The sequence below is a fragment of the Salvelinus fontinalis genome, unplaced genomic scaffold (genome assembly GCF_029448725.1).
Source record: "Salvelinus fontinalis isolate EN_2023a unplaced genomic scaffold, ASM2944872v1 scaffold_0228, whole genome shotgun sequence".
Classification (NCBI taxonomy): domain Eukaryota; kingdom Metazoa; phylum Chordata; class Actinopteri; order Salmoniformes; family Salmonidae; genus Salvelinus; species Salvelinus fontinalis.
The window spans coordinates 75,001-93,079 of record NW_026600437.1 but is presented as its reverse complement, the minus strand read 5'-3'; the positions used below and the strand labels follow the sequence as shown (position 1 = coordinate 93,079).

The 18,079-nt window shown below is 42.3% G+C and overlaps 1 protein-coding gene across 1 annotated transcript in view; it reads right to left on the bottom strand.

Moving 5' to 3' along the window:
• LOC129844773 (voltage-dependent calcium channel subunit alpha-2/delta-1-like) overlaps window positions 1–18,079 on the bottom strand; it is a 127,500-nt gene that overhangs the window by 45,185 nt on the left and 64,236 nt on the right. Inside the window, exon 4 of the mRNA XM_055912878.1 lies at window positions 17–76. Coding sequence (XP_055768853.1) covers window positions 17–76 — 60 coding nt within the window. The remainder of the gene's footprint in view (window positions 1–16; window positions 77–18,079) is intronic.

Here is an 18,079-nt window from a genome sequence, read left to right as displayed (position 1 = left end):
ACAACCATTCACTCACCTCAGGATCATTTTTCCACCGATGCCACATCTGAAAATCCTCTGCAGCGGATGCCAGTGTCTGGACAAAAAAACAGAGAAATAGAGTTGGAATTTTAACACACATTTCCTTTCAATTAAGGAGTTGACATGGTGCTTGTGGCAAGCAGAGAGAGAGAGAAAGAAAGAAAGAAAGAAAGAAAGAAAGAAAGAAAGAAAGAAAGAAAGAAAGAAAGAAAGAAAGAAAGAAAGAAAGAAAGAAAGGTTCAAATGTTCATTAACATTGATCACGGATATGAAAGTGTTAAGAGCATGAAAGCCACCATACTCCTCCACCGTACACAACATATACTGAGAGTACATTACACACCTCAGCTCACCTTATCATGGCTAATTCAAAACACTGGCTCACCTTATCATGGCTAATTCAAACAACTGGCTCACCTTATCATGGCTAATTCAAACAACTGGCTCACCTTATCATGGCTAATTCAAAACACTGGCTCACCTTATCATGGCTAATTCAAACAACAGGCTCACCTTATCATGGCTAATTCAAAACACTGGCTCACCTTATCATGGCTAATTCAAAACACTGGCTCACCTTATCATGGCTAATTCAAACAACTGGCTCACCTTATCATGGCTAATTCAAACAACTGGCTCACCTTATCATGGCTAATTCAAACAACTGGCTCACCTTATCATGGCTAATTCAAACAACTGGCTCACCTTATCATGGCTAATTCAAACAACTGGCTCACCTTATCATGGCTAATTCAAACAACTGGCTCACCTTATCATGGCTAATTCAAAACACTGGCTCACCTTATCATGGCTAATTCAAACAACAGGCTCACCTTATCATGGCTAATTCAAAACACTGGCTCACCTTATCATGGCTAATTCAAAACACTGGCTCACCTTATCATGGCTAATTCAAACAACTGGCTCACCTTATCATGGCTAATTCAAACAACTGGCTCACCTTATCATGGCTAATTCAAAACACTGGCTCACCTTATCATGGCTAATTCAGACAACTGGCTCACCTTATCATGGCTAATTCAAACAACAGGCTCACCTTATCATGGCTAATTCAAAACACTGGCTCACCTTATCATGGCTAATTCAAACAACTGGCTCACCTTATCATGGCTAATTCAAACAACTGGCTCACCTTATCATGGCTAATTCAGACAACTGGCTCACCTTATCATGGCTAATTCAAACAACAGGCTCACCTTATCATGGCTAATTCAAAACACTGGCTCACCTTATCATGGCTAATTCAAACAACTGGCTCACCTTATCATGGCTAATTCAAACAACTGGCTCACCTTATCATGGCTAATTCAAACAACTGGCTCACCTTATCATGGCTAATTCAAAACACTGGCTCACCTTATCATGGCTAATTCAAACAACAGGCTCACCTTATCATGGCTAATTCAAAACACTGGCTCACCTTATCATGGCTAATTCAAAACACTGGCTCACCTTATCATGGCTAATTCAAACAACTGGCTCACCTTATCATGGATAATTCAAACAACTGGCTCACCTTATCATGGCTAATTCAAACAACTGGCTCACCTTATCATGGCTAATTCAAACAACTGGCTCACCTTATCATGGCTAATTCAAACAACTGGCTCACCTTATCATGGCTAATTCAAAACACTGGCTCACCTTATCATGGCTAATTCAAACAACAGGCTCACCTTATCATGGCTAATTCAAAACACTGGCTCACCTTATCATGGCTAATTCAAAACACTGGCTCACCTTATCATGGCTAATTCAAAAAACTGGCTCACCTTATCATGGCTAATTCAAACAACTGGCTCACCTTATCATGGCTAATTCAAACAACTGGCTCACCTTATCATGGCTAATTCAAACAACTGACTCACCTTATCATGGATAATTCAAACAACTGGCTCACCTTATCATGGATAATTCAAACAACTGGCTCACCTTATCATGGCTAATCCAAACAACTGGCTCACCTTATCATGGCTAATTCAAACAACTGGCTCACCTTATCATGGATAATTCAAACAACTGGCTCACCTTATCATGGCTAATTCAAACAACTGACTCACCTTATCATGGATAATTCAAACAACTGGCTCACCTTATCATGGCTAATCCAAACAACTGGCTCACCTTATCATGGCTAATTCAAACAACTGGCTCACCTTATCATGGATAATTCAAACAACTGGCTCACCTTATCATGGCTAATTCAAACAACTGACTCACCTTATCATGGCTAATTCAAACAACTGGCTCACCTTATCATGGCTAATTCAAACAACTGGCTCACCTTATCATGGCTAATTCAAACAACTGGCTCACCTTATCACGGCTAATTCAAACAACGGGCTCACCTTATCATGGCTAATTCAAACAACTGGCTCACCTTATCATTTCTAATTCAAACAACTGGCTCACCTTATCATGGCTAATTCAAACAACTGACTCACCTTATCATGGATAATTCAAACAACTGGCTCACCTTATCATGGATAATTCAAACAACTGGCTCACCTTATCATGGCTAATCCAAACAACTGGCTCACCTTATCATGGATAATTCAAACAACTGGCTCACCTTATCATGGATAATTCAAACAACTGGCTCACCTTATGGCTAATTCATACATTTGGCTCTACTTCTACAACCACTAGTAAGGCTGTCAACACAGGAAGTTATTTTAGACTGAAAATCTAAACAAACACATTTTCACTCAACACCCCCAGGTGTGAAACGAGGCTGGGGGTGTCACAGTATAAGACGTCATTGTGCTCAAATTAGATCCCCCCCCCACTCCATGTTGGCCCAGATCTGGCACTAATGACTAGGTTAATGGGTTTCTAATGAGGATCATCTTTTCATCTCAAACTGGTCTAGAAACACACTGTAACACTCCTTTCCCCTGGGGAAATATGGAATCTAATTCCAGTCACTAGCTACTAGTACTGCAGAAAGGGAGTTATTAACCTCACCCATAAATGTTAGAAGTGAAATTAATTGAATAAAGGCGAAGTGGGGGGTTAGTGAGATGAGATAGTAACAAGAAAATCAAATAAAGAAAAACAAAACAATGAGCTTCCTTTGAGGACGAATCACAAGGTGCAGTGATCTTACAATCTTCACAATGGCAGTTTGTGTTTAAGTGCTGTATCTATCAGAACTCGGATCTGCAGGCCAAGTGTCCCCTTTTCTTTGGCTCAGAAAACCACACGACCTGGATCCTGGCATCCCAAAGACAAATGCACTGAACTTATGCGGTCTTTCTTTGCCACGCTATCGCTGCAGGCTGGGTGAACTGCATGATGCTACCACACGCTAAGTCTTCCCATTTGGCTACAATGAGAGGGCTGTGTTATCATTGTGTGAAGGAGATGATGTGATGCTATCACAAGTGCATAATTAAAAAGCCTGCCAGAGTGCTTTGCAAGCACCTTCTTTTTTCTGTCCGTCGCTGAATACATTGAGGCGGCTAACACTAAAGCTAATGTGTTTAGCACTGCTAGCGTTATTGGCTTGCATCTTCCCCTGGGCTTCTTGTAGCTTTGTGGGCCTGCTGAACCTATCAAAGCTAAGACTAATTGATGGACAAAAATGAACAGTGTACTGACAGCGATGGAGTATAAAGGGATTTTGTGCAACTTCCGGCACACGTTTACAGTGAACACTGAGGCTGTTCCCTTACAGTTTTAGACATTAGCCAATAGGTTATTGTGGCTATTTGAGCATAATGTAGGCCTACCAACAAAACCAATGGAGCAAATCCCACAACATTTTCACATGGAAATAGCTTTGATTTCTATGATATATCCTACAGTAGCCTATATGTGGTGTTTAATGCAAGCCTACACTGCATGAGACTTTTAAAAACGTTTTTACATTATGAAGGACTTGCCATTAATTCATGATGTTTTACTTGGTCTCTAACACCATGGGCCAAATATGTGACTGTAAATTGCATTGTTTTGTGTTGTATGATGCAAGAAACCATTTTATATGAATTAAATTAACTATTATTTCCATATGGAGAATTAGTCGATGTAGGCTACCCCTCTGCCTATTGGGTTATTTGCATATTCAAGCCTGTCTCAGAATACAACACTACCCCTTTAAGACATACACTTTTTACCCGAGCTTAAAATATAGCCTACACATGTTGTGCTCTTGTATGAAGCAGTAACTTCACATTGCTGACCTATAATGATCTATAACTGGGCTAATAACTCGCTAAATAGCAAAGAATATCAACAAATGTGCACACGTGCGGCTTTGCTCTGATCTGAAAAGCGCATACACTCACCGGTGATTGAAAGACCGCTCGTGGGCAACCCCCACCAATATAATTATATTCCGTTCTGCTCTGGCTACAACAAAATCACAGGCTCAATCTTGCAAAGTTAGATATGTTTTGGTTTGTTGCATTGAAAAGGGTTTGATATGATGCTGATTCGATCACAGATTTTTTTTTAAATCTATTTCGTGCAAACTAATGGGGCGTACTCAGTGAAGTTCACTCTCTTGCGTCTCTGCGCCGCAGTCCTGGAGGAGGTGCGCAGTGTACAGTCGTGGCCAAAGGTTTTGAGAATGATACAAATATGAATTTTCACAAAGTCTGCTGCCTCAGTTTGTATGATGGCAATGTGCATATACTCCAGAACGTTATGAAGAGTGATCAGATGAATTGCAATTAATTGCAAAGTCCCTCTTTGCCATGCAAATGACTGAATCCACAAAAAACATTTCCACTGCATTTCAGCCCTACCACAAAAGGACCAGCTGACATCATGTCAGTGATTCTCTCGTTAACACAGGTGTGAGTGTTGATGAGGACAAGGCTGGAGATCACTCTGTCATGCTGATTGAGTTCGACTAACAGACTGGAAGCTTCAAAAGAAGGGTGGTGCTTGGAATCATTGTTCTTCCTTTGTCAACCATGGTTACCTGCAAGGAAACACGTGCCGTCATCATTGCTTTGCGCAAAAAGGGCTTCACAGGCAAGGATATTGCTGCCAGTAAGATTGCACCTAAATCAACCATTTATCGGATCATCAGGAACTTCAAGAAGAGCGGTTCAGTTGTTGTGAAGAAGGCTTCAAGGCGCCCAAGGAAGTCCAGCAAGCGCCAGGACCGTCTCCAAAAGTTGATTCAGCTGCGGGATCGGGGCACCACCAGTACAGAGCTTGCTCAGGGCAGCAGGCAGGTGTGAGTGCATCTGCACGCACAGTGAGGGAAAGGCTTTTGAGGATGGCCTGGTGCTAAGAAGGGCAGCAAAGAAGCCACATCTCTCCAGGAAAAACATCAGGGACAGACTGATATTCTGCAAAAGGTACAGGAATTGGACTGCTGCTCATTGATAAAACAGGACCATGTTTGCAAAACAAGTGTTTCTGAGCTTGTCAATATTACACAGCTAAGCTAACGGTTATATAGATCAGGATTGGAAACAGGCTCTATAGACCTCTATATATGAGGGACTGTGTCCAACACACAACCACCTGTTGTTATGTTGGACACCTACTGACCAATGAAAGTAATATGTCTTACTAAAATAAAGGTTTAAGGAAATACAGGCAGGCACCACATTACTGCAGGACAAAACAGCTCACTCAATCAAGCATGATGGTCTTGTAAGTATAAAAGCAAAGCTTGTTTTCATATCATTTTTTAAAAAGCTTGAAAAGGGAATGGAATGGGATTAGTGTGATGTGTGAAGAATCCAATCATTTAACTTGAATGTGGTACAAATCACATTATTGTGGAAGCACCTCTAAGAGTCTGAATTAAGCTGTTTGAATCCTATTGGGCTGACAATTATGGGGCAGATCTGACAACACATAACGTGATCTCTCATGGTGAGTTCCTCACTGTACATATATCAGTGGAAAACCTACTGTGATAACTGTGACACTCATTTCTCTCAGTGCAGACACATTCAAACCTCTCTCTGATCCTTCCTGAAGAGCCAACACCCGATCAACGTTCGCCTCTCATGCAGAATGAAAGACAATTGTATTTGGAGCTTAGCTCCTTCTCTCTCTGTTTCTTCCTAATGAACTGGTGTGTTGCAATGTTTATGCAAAGTTTTGATAATGAAATCCGTTACAGTGGTGTCTTTTCAGACAGCTAATTATACTGAGTGACTTGAGACTTGTGCGCACACGTTTGATGTGGTTGCCATGGCGGTGTCCATAGTTTGAGTTTATTTGTTTATTTTTACAGGGACAGAGCATATTAATCAACGTTTCAATAAGAGTGCTGATTTAGCCAGCCGGCTAATTTTCAACCGCAGTCCCTGGGTAGGTTATTTAAATAATTACAATACAGACAAACAATGAGTAGTGAGCACATGCAGAGCAACATAGAACAAGCAACATCACACAAAAAGCAACAAAACAAAATATATAAAAGCAACAGTGTTTCCACACCTCACAAGCTACAGACAACATGGAAAGTGACAATATACAGCTAGGGATTATGTCTGATTGACCTTTAGCCATGTCTATGTTTGTGTGTGAAGGTGTGATAGGTGGTGCAGTTCTGTGTCTGATGGCAGTGTGTCCAGACATGGGAAGCTCTCACAGAGAAAGCAGATGGACTAAAGGTGCTTTTCATTAAGGGAACTATACAGCCACCTCTAATGGCAGACCTTGTGGATCTGCTGCCATGGGTTTGGGTTTTCTGTTTAACAAAGTATCTGCCTTGTTATCTGAGGATCTCAGCGACGGTTGTCAGGCAGGCTGGACCCCGTATTCTGAGTGGCAAGGGGGAAGAGATTAATGTTATTTTGTCATGTGGATGTACTATATGATATGCAATGAGAGGAAAATGTGAAACATGCTTTAGGTGTGTGTCTTAGTTGCTGGTGCTGTGAGGACAAAAACTTGAGACTTCATTCAGGTGTGTGTGTGTGTGTGTGTGTGTGTGTGTGTGTGTGTGTGTGTGTGTGTGTGTGTGTGTGTGTGTGTGTGTGTGTGTGTGACAGGAAGAATGGACCGTGTTGGTGAGGATTAACACAAATGCCAACAAAACTGTGCCAACAAAACACACTCATAAGGTCAGTCATCCACAGCATGATCACATCCTCTTGGGTTACGTTGTTAAATAAATTCAGACTTTGTTAAACGCTCTAGCAAAGCGCTTGAATTCTGAATGAGGACTAAATGCTTTGAGCCACAGTTTAAATTCAGGCTGGTAAATTATTTACAACTCTCACACAGGAGCTCTGAAGATTCAGCATCCCTCCAAACAAGTGGACCTGACAACTATGTCTGTATCCAATCCATATTTGATTAGATTATGGATCTGGGGTGAATCTCCTATGTGTGCCAAATAAATATTGGAGCAAAATTTGGATCAATTCAATCAGTTCTGAATTCAATTGAGGAAACAGACTTAACTAATTATCTGAAAAATATCTATGTTGATGAGATCTGAAGTGAAGTGAATTTGAACACATAAATCCCATGGGATATATCTTTCTTTGTGTCCCCCTCTCTGCCTCTCCAGCCTCTCCTCTCCTCTGAGACAGTACATCCAGACTACTAGTTTCCCCACGTTTAGCGCTCATATCCATCCCTTCATCCATTATTTAGACAGGAGAAGCATGTAAACACGGAGAGGAAGTTGTTTCTCAGTCTTTAGCGCTGAAGAGTATTTGAGATACATTCCTCAATCAGGGAAAGGAGACAGAGGGAGAGAGAGGGAGCAAGAGAGAGAGTGTGCGGGGGGGGGGGGGGGGTGTTTAGTGAGCGAGAGAGTGAGAGGAGAATAAAGAATAAAGAGGGGATCAGTAAGGAAGCTTTGCCCCAAAATATGTTCATTGTTTCAATTCATACTTGATGCATGATCAAAGAGAAGAGATGATGATCAGTGGAACAATCAAATGTGCTGAGCAGAAATATAAACGCAACATGCAACAATTTCAAAGATTTTATTCAGTTACAGTTCATAGAAGGAAAATCAGTCAATTAGAATATACTGAACTAAAATATAAACACAACATGAAAAGTGTTGGTTCCATGTTTCAGAAGCTGAAATAAAAGATCCTAGACATTTTCCATTCGCGCAAAAAGCTTATTTCTCTCAGATTTTGTGCCCAAATTTGTTGAAATCCCTGTTAGTGAGCATTTCTCCTTTGCCAAAATAATCCACCCACCTGACATGTGTGGCATATCGAGAAGCTGATTAAACAGCATGATCATTACACAGGTGCACTTTGTGCTGGGGACAATAAAAGGACACTCTAAAATGTGCAATTTTGTGCCACAGATGTCTCAAGTTTTAAGGAAGTGTGCAATTGGCCTGCTGACTGCAGGAATGTCCACCAGAGCTGATGCCAGATAACTGAATGTTAATTTCTCTACCATAAGCTGCGTCCAACTTGCATCACAACCGCAGACCATGTGTAACCACGTCAGCCCAGGACCTCCACATCTGGCTTGCGGGATGGTCTCAGACCGGCCACCAAGACAGCTGATGAAACTGAGGAATATATCTGTCTGTAATAAAGCCAATTGTGGAGAAAAACTCATTCTGATTGGCTGGGCTTGGCTCCCCAGTGGGTGGGCCTATGCCCTCCCAGGCCCATTCATGTCTGCACCCCTGCCCAGCCATGTGAAATCCATAGATTAGGGCCTAATTTATTTCAATTGATTGATTTCCTGTATGAACTGTAAGTCAGTAAAATTGTTGCATTTCACGTTTAGATTTTTGTTCAGTATATATACACATAGATTGCTATTTTTTCACTGACTCTCTTGTACTGGCTCTATGCACACTCACTAGACTCTACACACACACTCACATTCCATGCTGTGGAGAATTATTCTCCACTCTGCTGGCGAGTATTTTTCTCCACTCATACAGGATTAATAAAGGCCTAGTGTATTAATTTGGTGGGATTTTATATATATATACACAGTTGAAGTCAGAAGTTTACATACACTTAGGTTGTAGTCATTAAATCTCGTTTTTCAACCACTCCACAATTTTTTTTTTTTTTTTAAGTCAGTTAGGACATCTACTTTGTGCATGACACAAGTCATTTTTCCAACAATTGTTTACAGACAGATTATTTCACTTCTAATTCATTGTATCACAATTCCAGTTGGTCAGAAGTTTGCATACACTAAGTTGACTGTGCCTTTAAACAGCTTGGAAAATCCCTGAACATGATGTCATGGCTTTAGAAGCTTCTGATAAGATAATTGACATCATTCGAGTCAATTGGAGGTGTACCTGTGGATGTATTTCAAGGCCTACCTTCAAACTCAGTGCCTCTTTGCTTGACATCATGGAAAATCAAAAGAAATTTCAGCCAAGACCTCAGAAAACAAATTGTAGACCTACACAAGTCTGGTTCATCCTTGGGAGCAATTTCCAAACACCTGAAGGTACCACGTTCATTTATACAAACAATAGTACGCAAGTATAAACACCATGGGACCACACAGCCGTCATACCGCTCAGGAAGGAGACGCCTGTCTCCTAGAGATGAACATACTTTGGTGCGAAAGGTGCAAATCAAGCCCAGAACAACAGCAAAGGACCTTGTGAAGATGCTGGAGGTAACAGGTACAACGTTATCTATATCCACAGTAAAACGAGTCCTATATCGACATAACCTGAAAGGCCGCTCAGCAAGGAAGAAGCCACTGCTCCAAAACCACCATAAAAAAGCCAGATTACGGTTTGCAACTGCACATGGGGACAAATATCGTACTTTTTGGAGAAATGTCCTCTGGTCTGATGAAACAAAAATAGAACTGTTTGGCCATAATGACCATTGTTATGTTTGGAGGAAAAAGGGTGAGGCTTGCAAGCCGAAGAACACCATCCCAACCGTGAAGCAAGGGGGTGGCAGCATCATGTTGTGGCGGTGCTTTGCTCCAGGAGGGTCTGGTGCACTTCACAAAATAGATGGCATCATGACGTAGGAAAATAATGTGGATATATTGAAGCAACATCTCAAGACATCAGTCAGGAAGTTAAAGGGTCTTCCAAATGGGTCTGCCAAATGGACAATGACCCCAGGCATACTTCCAAAGTTGTGGCAAAATGGCTTAAAGACAACAAAGTCAAGGTATTTGAGTGGCCATCACAAAGCCCTGACCTCAATCCTATAGAAAATTTGTGGGCAGAACTGAAAAAGTGTGTGCGAGCAAGGAGGCCTACAAACCTGACTCAGTTACACCAGCTCTGTCAGGAGGAATGGGCCAAAATTCACCCAACTTATTGTGGGAAGCTTGTGGAGGGCTACCCGAAACCCGAAATGCTACCAAATACTAATTGAGTGTATGTAAACTTCTGACCCACTTGGAATGTGATGAAAGAAATAAAAGCTGAACTAAATCACTCTCTCTACTATTATTCTGACATTTCACATTCTTAAAATAAAGTGGTGGGGGCCTCCCGGGTGGTGGTGCAGTGGTCTACGGCACTGTAGCGCAGTGCTAGCTGTGCCACCAGAGACTCTGGGTTCGAGCCCAGGCTCTGTCGCAGCCGGGCGTGACCGGGAGGTCCATGGGGCGACGCACAATTGGCCTAGCGTCGTCCGGGTTAGGGAGGGTTTGGCCGGTAGGGATATCCTTGTCTCATCGCGCTCTAGCGACTCCTGTGGCGGGTCGGGCGCGTGTTTCCTCCGACGGTGTTTCCTCCGACACATTGGTGCGGCTGGCTTCCGGGTTGGAGGCGCGCTGTGTTAAGAAGCAGTGCGGCTTGGTTGGGTTGTGTTTCGGAGGACGCATGGCTCTCGACCTTCGTCTCTCCCGAGCCCGTACGGGAGTTGTAGCGATGAGACAAGACAGTAACTACAAACAATTGGATACCACGAAAAAAGGGAGAAAAAAAATATGGCCTTCTAGGCAGAGTTGCAAAGAAAAAGCCATATCTCAGGACTGGCCAATAAAAATAAAATATTAAGATGGACAAAAGAACACAGAAACTGGACAGAGGAAGATTGGAAAAAAGGTGTTATGGACAGACAAATCTAAGTTTGAGGTGTTTGGAACACAAAGAAGAACATTCGTGAGACGCAGAAAAATAGAAAAGATGCTGGAGGAGTGATTGACGCCATCTTTCAAGCATGGTGGAGGCAATGTGATGGTCTGGGGGTGCTTTAGTGGTGGTAAAGTGGGAGATTTGTACAGGGTAAAATGGATCTTGAAGAAGGAAGGCTATCACTCCATTTTGCAACACCATGCCATACCCTGTATCCTACAACAGGACAATGACCCAAAGCACAGCTCCAAACTATGCAAAAACTAGGGAAGAAGCAGTCAGCTGGTATTTTGTCTATAATTGAGTGGCCAGCCACACCGGATCTCAACCCTATTGAGCTATCAAGCCAATCCAATTTGTGGGAGGTGCTTCAGGAAGCATGGGATGAAATCTCCTCAGATTACCTCACCAAATTGACAACTAGAATGCCAAAGGTCTGCAAGGATGTAATTGCAAATGGAGGATTCTTTGACGAAAGCAAAGTTTGAAGGACACAGTTATTATTTCCACAAACAAATCCTTATTTATAACCTTGTCAACGTCTTGACCATATTTCCTATTCATTTTGCAACTGATCTCATATATGTTTTCATGGAAAACAAGGACATTTCTAAGTGGCCCCAAACTTTTGAATGGTAGTGTATGTGTGCACTCATACGCACACATGCACACACACACACGTTCATTAGTGGAATCCTCCACTAGGGGTCAAATTGGGTCAGGGGTCAAAGGTCAGCAGGTGCTTTGGCATGTGACTCTCCTTCACCTGTTCTCCATCTGCACCTCAAGGTCCTTCCCAGTGTTAATCAACACACAGCGCCACAGGCTAACTAACGAGGGATGGTAAACAGGCACGCTAATGAGCAACACTGAACAAACAGGGAACAGGCTAGCTAACGAGCTATTACAGTGTATAACAGGCAGCGAATGAGCTAAAGCTACATCACCCACGAGGAGGGCAGCTAAATTAGCATATAGCAAAGTTCTGGCACAACGAGTACTGTTGTTGGTGGAGGTTGGATAAACCCTAACCTGTAGGGACCTGGGGCCTCATTTATCAATCATGCGTAAGCACAAATCTGTGTGTAATCCATGAGTGGGATCATTTCCATGCAGTGTGAGATTTATCAACATGAACATTTGCATGAGAGTGTGCATAAATTTGGACATTAGACCGGTGGAAATCTGTCCTTTGTTCTGATGTTTTGGTTCCAACCGCCGTGTCTTTGTGAGATCAGAGTAGGTGAAAGGATGATCTCCGTATGTGTGGTTCTCACCGTGAAGCATGGAGGAGGAGGTGTGATGGTGTGCGGGTGCTTTGCTGTTGACACTGTCAGTGATTTATTTAAAATTCAAGGCACACTTTACCAGCATGGCTACCACAGCATTCTGCGGCGATACACCATTCCATCTGGTTCGCGCTTTGTGGGACTATCATTTATTTTTCAACAGGAAAATGAACCAACACACCTCCAGGTGGGGGAAGGGCTATTTGACCAAGAAGAAGGGTGATGGAGTGCTGCATCAGATGACCTGGCCTCCACAATCACCCGACCTCCACCCAGTTGAGATGGTTTGGGATGAGTTGGACCGCAGAGGGAAGGAAAAGCAGCCAACAAGTGCTCAGCATATGTGGGACGTCCTTCAAGACTGTTGGAAAGCATTCCAGGTGAAGCTGGTTGAGAGAATGCCAAGTGTGTGCAAAGCTGTCATCAAGGCAAAGGGTGGCTACTTTGAAGAATCTCAAATATATTTTGATTTGTTTAACACTTTTTAGCTTACTACATGATTCCATATGTGTTATTTCATAGTTTTGATGTATTCACTATTAATCTACAATAAAAATAAAGAAAAACCCTTGAATGAGTAAGTGTGTCCAAACTTTTGACTGGTACTGTATATTTTGATATTTCTAAAGCAACTTGAATTGTCCTAATGGTCCTCTAATGGTCCTCTCTTGGAAGCTATGTTTTTATTTTTCCTGGTGTAACCACAACTGAGCGAGCCAAATAAAACCTTTTGATCATACTAAATCTCTGACACTATGACCTCTATTTCATGGCACGGCATTGTATATTCCCACAGGCTTTAAAAGGGATGATTTTGACCATATATGGTTAATTAGGGGTGTTTCTAAATGCAAATAGCTAAGATTGAGCACAAGCACTGAGGCTGAGAACAATTGGTATTTTTTAACGGTTATGCCCTACCAGTGTGTGTATAACGTTCCTAGAATTGTTTGATAAATCCCATTTTTCTATGCGTAGGAACATTCTAAATTCCATTCAGAAGTAGTATTTTAGAATATCTTCTACGCAATATTGATAAATAAGGCCCCAATATTGATAAATAAGGACGGGCACAACACTTCATGGGGTGAAGGTGGAATAAACCCAGAACTATATGGACCTGGACATGTACAACACTTCATGGGGTGGAGGTGGGATAAACCCAGAACTATATGGACCTGATCATGTACAACACTTCATGGGGTGGAGGTGGGATAAACCCAGAACTATATGGACCTGGACATGTACAACACTTCATGGGGTGGAGGTGGGATAAACCCAGAACTATATGGACCTGATCATGTACAACACTTCATGGGGTGGAGGTGGGATAAACCCAGAACTATATGGACCTGGACATGTACAACACTTCATGGGGTGGAGGTGGGATAAACCCAGAACTATATGGACCTGGACATGTACAACACTGCATGGGGTGGAGGTGGGATAAACCCAGAACTATATGGACCTGGACATGTACAACACTGCATGGGGTGGAGGTGGGATAAACCCAGAACTATATGGACCTGATCATGTACAACACTTCATGGGGTGGAGGTGGGATAAACCCAGAACTATATGGACCTGATCATGTACAACAATTCATGGGGTGAAGGTGGAATAAACCCAGAACTATATGGACTTGGACATGTACAACACTTCATGGGGTGGAGGTGGGATAAACCCAGAACTATATGGACCTGGACATGTACAACACTTCATGGGGTGGAGGTGGAATAAACCCAGAACTATATGGACCTGATCATGTACAACACTGCATGGGGTGGAGGTGGAATAAACCCAGAACTATATGGACCTGGACATGTACAACACTTCATGGGGTGGAGGTGGGATAAACCCAGAACTATATGGACCTGGACATGTACAACACTGCATGGGGTGAAGGTGGAATAAACCCAGAACTATATGGACCTGATCATGTACAACACTTCATGGGGTGGAGGTGGGATAAACCCAGAACTATATGGACCTGGACATGTACAACACTGCATGGGGTGAAGGTGGGATAAACCCAGAACTATATGGACCTGATCATGTACAACAATTCATGGGGTGGAGGTGGAATAAACCCAGAACTATATGGACCTGGACATGTACAACACTTCATGGGGTGGAGGTGGGATAAACCCAGAACTATATGGACCTGGACATGTACAACACTGCATGGGGTGGAGGTGGGATAAACCCAGAACTATATGGACCTGATCATGTACAACACTGCATGGGGTGGAGGTGGGATACTTTATCTAGATGTACAGTGCCTTCAGAAAGTATTCACACCCCTGTATTTGTTCCACATGTTGTGGTGTTACAGCTTGAATTTCAAATGGATTCAAATTAGATTTTTTTGTCGCTGGTCTATACATGATACCCCATAATGTGGAATTACAATTTTACAAATTAATTCAAAATGAAAAGCTGAAACACTTGAGTCAATAAGTATTCAAGCCCTTTGTTATGGCAAGCCTAAATACGTTCAGCAGTTAACATGTGCTTAAGTCACATAATAAGTTGCATGGAATCCTGTTTGCAATAAATAAGGCACTAAAGTAAAACTGCAAAAAAAATTGGCAATTAAAATGAGTTTATGTCCTGAATACAAAGTGTTATGTTATGTTTGGGGCACAACACAACACATCACTGAGTACCACACTTCATATAGTCAAACATGGTGGTGGCTGCATTTTTTAGGACTGGGGGGTTTTTTAGGATAAAAAAAAAACCTGGTTCAGTCTGCTTTCCACCAGACACTTTCAGCAGGACAATAACCTAAAACACAAGGCCGAATCTACACTGGAGTTGCTTACTAAGAAAACATTGAAGGTTCCTGAGTGGCCGGGTTACAGTTTTGACTTAAATCACCTTGAAAATCTATGGTAAGACCTGAAAATGGTTGTCTAGCAATGATCAGGAACCAATTTGACAGGGATTTTGAAAATAATAATGGGCAAATGTTGCACAGGTGTGGTAAGCTCTTAAAGTCTTACCCAGAAAGACTCACAGCTGTAATCACTGTGAGAAGTCATTATAAGATGTATTTACATTTACATTTAAGTCATTTAGCAGACGCTCTTATCCAGAGCGACTTACAAGTTGGTGCATTCACCTTATGTATTGACTCAGGGAGGTGAATACTTTATTTATTTTTTTACAAAATGTTATAATTTTTCTTTCACTTTGACATTACTGTATTTTGTGTCGATTGTTGACAAAAAATGACAATGAAATCCATTTTAATCCCACTTTGTAACAACAAAATGTGGAAAAAGTCAAGGTGTGTGAATACTTTCTGAAGGTACTGTATCTGACCTTTATAAACCCATTGTTACCCTCTGTTATCTTCAATGCTAATGAAATATGTTGATGAAGAAGGGAGGAATGACAGCCATTCAGAGAGAGAGAAATGGAGCAAGAGGGAGCAAGAGGGAGAAATGAAGAGAGGAGGAAAGGGGATAGAGAGAGAGAAAATAGAGAGAGGTGAACAGAGATAGAGAGTGAGAAAGGAGAGAGATAAGAGGGAGAGTGATAGAAAGAGGGAGAAATGACGAGAGGAGGAAAGGGGAGAGACAGAGAGAGAGAAAATAGAGAGAGGTGAACAGAGATAGTAAGAGAGGAGAGAGATAAGAGGGAGAGTGATAGATAGATTGTCCCTTTCATTTTCTCCTTTTCTAACTCCACTACATGAAGCCCATAGAGTGGCTCCTCTCCCCTCCCCTCCCCTCACTTGCTAGGTGATTATAATGAAAGGTCTTTAATGATGTTATCTGTACAGCTGTCCAGGAGGCTCCTGCTGGGTCACACCAGGTTTAGCACTGCCTGCACTAGGCTAATGGATGACTGCGACACCACATCCTCTGTACAGTGCCTTGAAAAAGTATTCATCCCCCTTGGTGTTTCTCCTATTTTGTTGCATTACAACCTGTAATTTAAATGGATTTGGATTTCATGAAATGAACATACACAAAATAGTTCAAATTGGTGAAGTGAAATTACGGAAAATTGGTGCGTACATATGTATTTACCCCCTTTGCTATGAAGCCCCTAAATAAGATCTGGTGCAACCAATTACCTTCAGAACATAATTTGTTAACTGAAATCCACCTGTGTGCAATCTAAGTGTCACATGATCTCAGTAAATATACACCTGTTCTGAAAGGCCCCAGAGTCTGCAACACCACTAAGCAAGGGGCCCCACCAAGAAAGCGGCACCATGAAGACCAAGGAGCTCTCCAAACAGGCCAGGGACAAAGTTGTGGAGAAGTACAGATCAGGATTGGGTTATAAAAAAAATATCAGAAACTTTGAACATCCCACAGAGCACCATTAAATCCGTTATTAAAAAATGGAAAGAATATGGCACCACAACAAACATGCCAAGAGAGGGCCACCCACCAAAACACATGGACCAGGCAAGGAGGGCATTAATCAGAGATGCAACAAAGAGACCAAAGATAACCCTGAAAGAGCTGCAAAGCTCCACAGCGGAGATTGGAGTATCTGTCCATAGGACCACTTTAAGCCGTACACTCCACAGAGCTGGGCTTTACGGAAGAGTGTCCAGAAAAAAAGCCATTGCTTAAAGAAAAAAATACACGTTTGGTGTTTGCCAAAAGGCATGTGGGAGACTCCCCAAACATATGGAAGAAGGTACTCTGGTCAGATGAGACTAAAATTTAGATTTTTGGCCATCAAGGAAAATGCTATGTCTGGCGCAAACCCAACCGCTCCCATCACCCCGAGAACACCATCCCCACAGTGAAGCATGGTGGTGGCAGCATCATGCTGTGGGGATGTTTTTCATCGGAAGGGACTAGGAAACTAGTCAGAATTGAAGGAATGATGGATGGCGCTAAATACAGAGAAATTATTGTGGGAAACCTGTTTCAGTCTTCCAGAGATTTGATACTGGGACAGAGGTTCACCTTCCAGCAGGACAATGACCCTAAGCATACTGCTAAAACAACATTCGAGTGGTTTAAGGGGAAACATTTAAATGTCTTAGAATGGCCTAGTTAAAGCCCAGACCTCAATCCAATTGAGAATCTGTGGTATGACTTAAAGATTGCTGTACATCAGCAGAACCGATCCAACTTGAAGGAGCTGGAGCAGTTTGCCTTAAAGAATGGGCAAAAATCCCAGTGGCTAGATGTGCCAAGCTTATAGAGACATACCCCAAGAGACATGAAGCCACTGTATGTGTGGTTGGGGGGGCGGTGGTTATGTGTGTGTCGTATATGTGTGTGTGTGTGTGTCACTCTGATCCCATGGACCCTGACACTATGCACTACAGCTCTTTGTTTCTCATTCTACCTGCTACACCTCCAACACCATGGTCATTAAACTACAATTCACACCATTGTGGACAACTGTATTACAATCACTTCTTTATCTTTGGCTGCTTTTTGTAGTAATTTAGAGATGGAGAGAAAAATGGAGAGATGAGAGAGAGAGAGATGGAAGGAGAGAGATACGAGGGAGGCATTGAACGAGGTGAATATAAAATAAGTTCAAACAGAAAGAACAGAAATACACAAATGTCCCTCTTGGTCTCACTCCCACACATCCCTTGTTCTCTACCTCTCTCTGTCCCACCACTCACACATCCAGCCACACATAGAAGCCTCCTCTACCTCCACTACCTGTCTGCCTGATTACAAGGATATAAGGATTAGTCACGCCTAGAAAGGGAACAAACTCCTGTCGTCTCCTTGATGTGTCCCAAGGCGCCAGGCAGGAG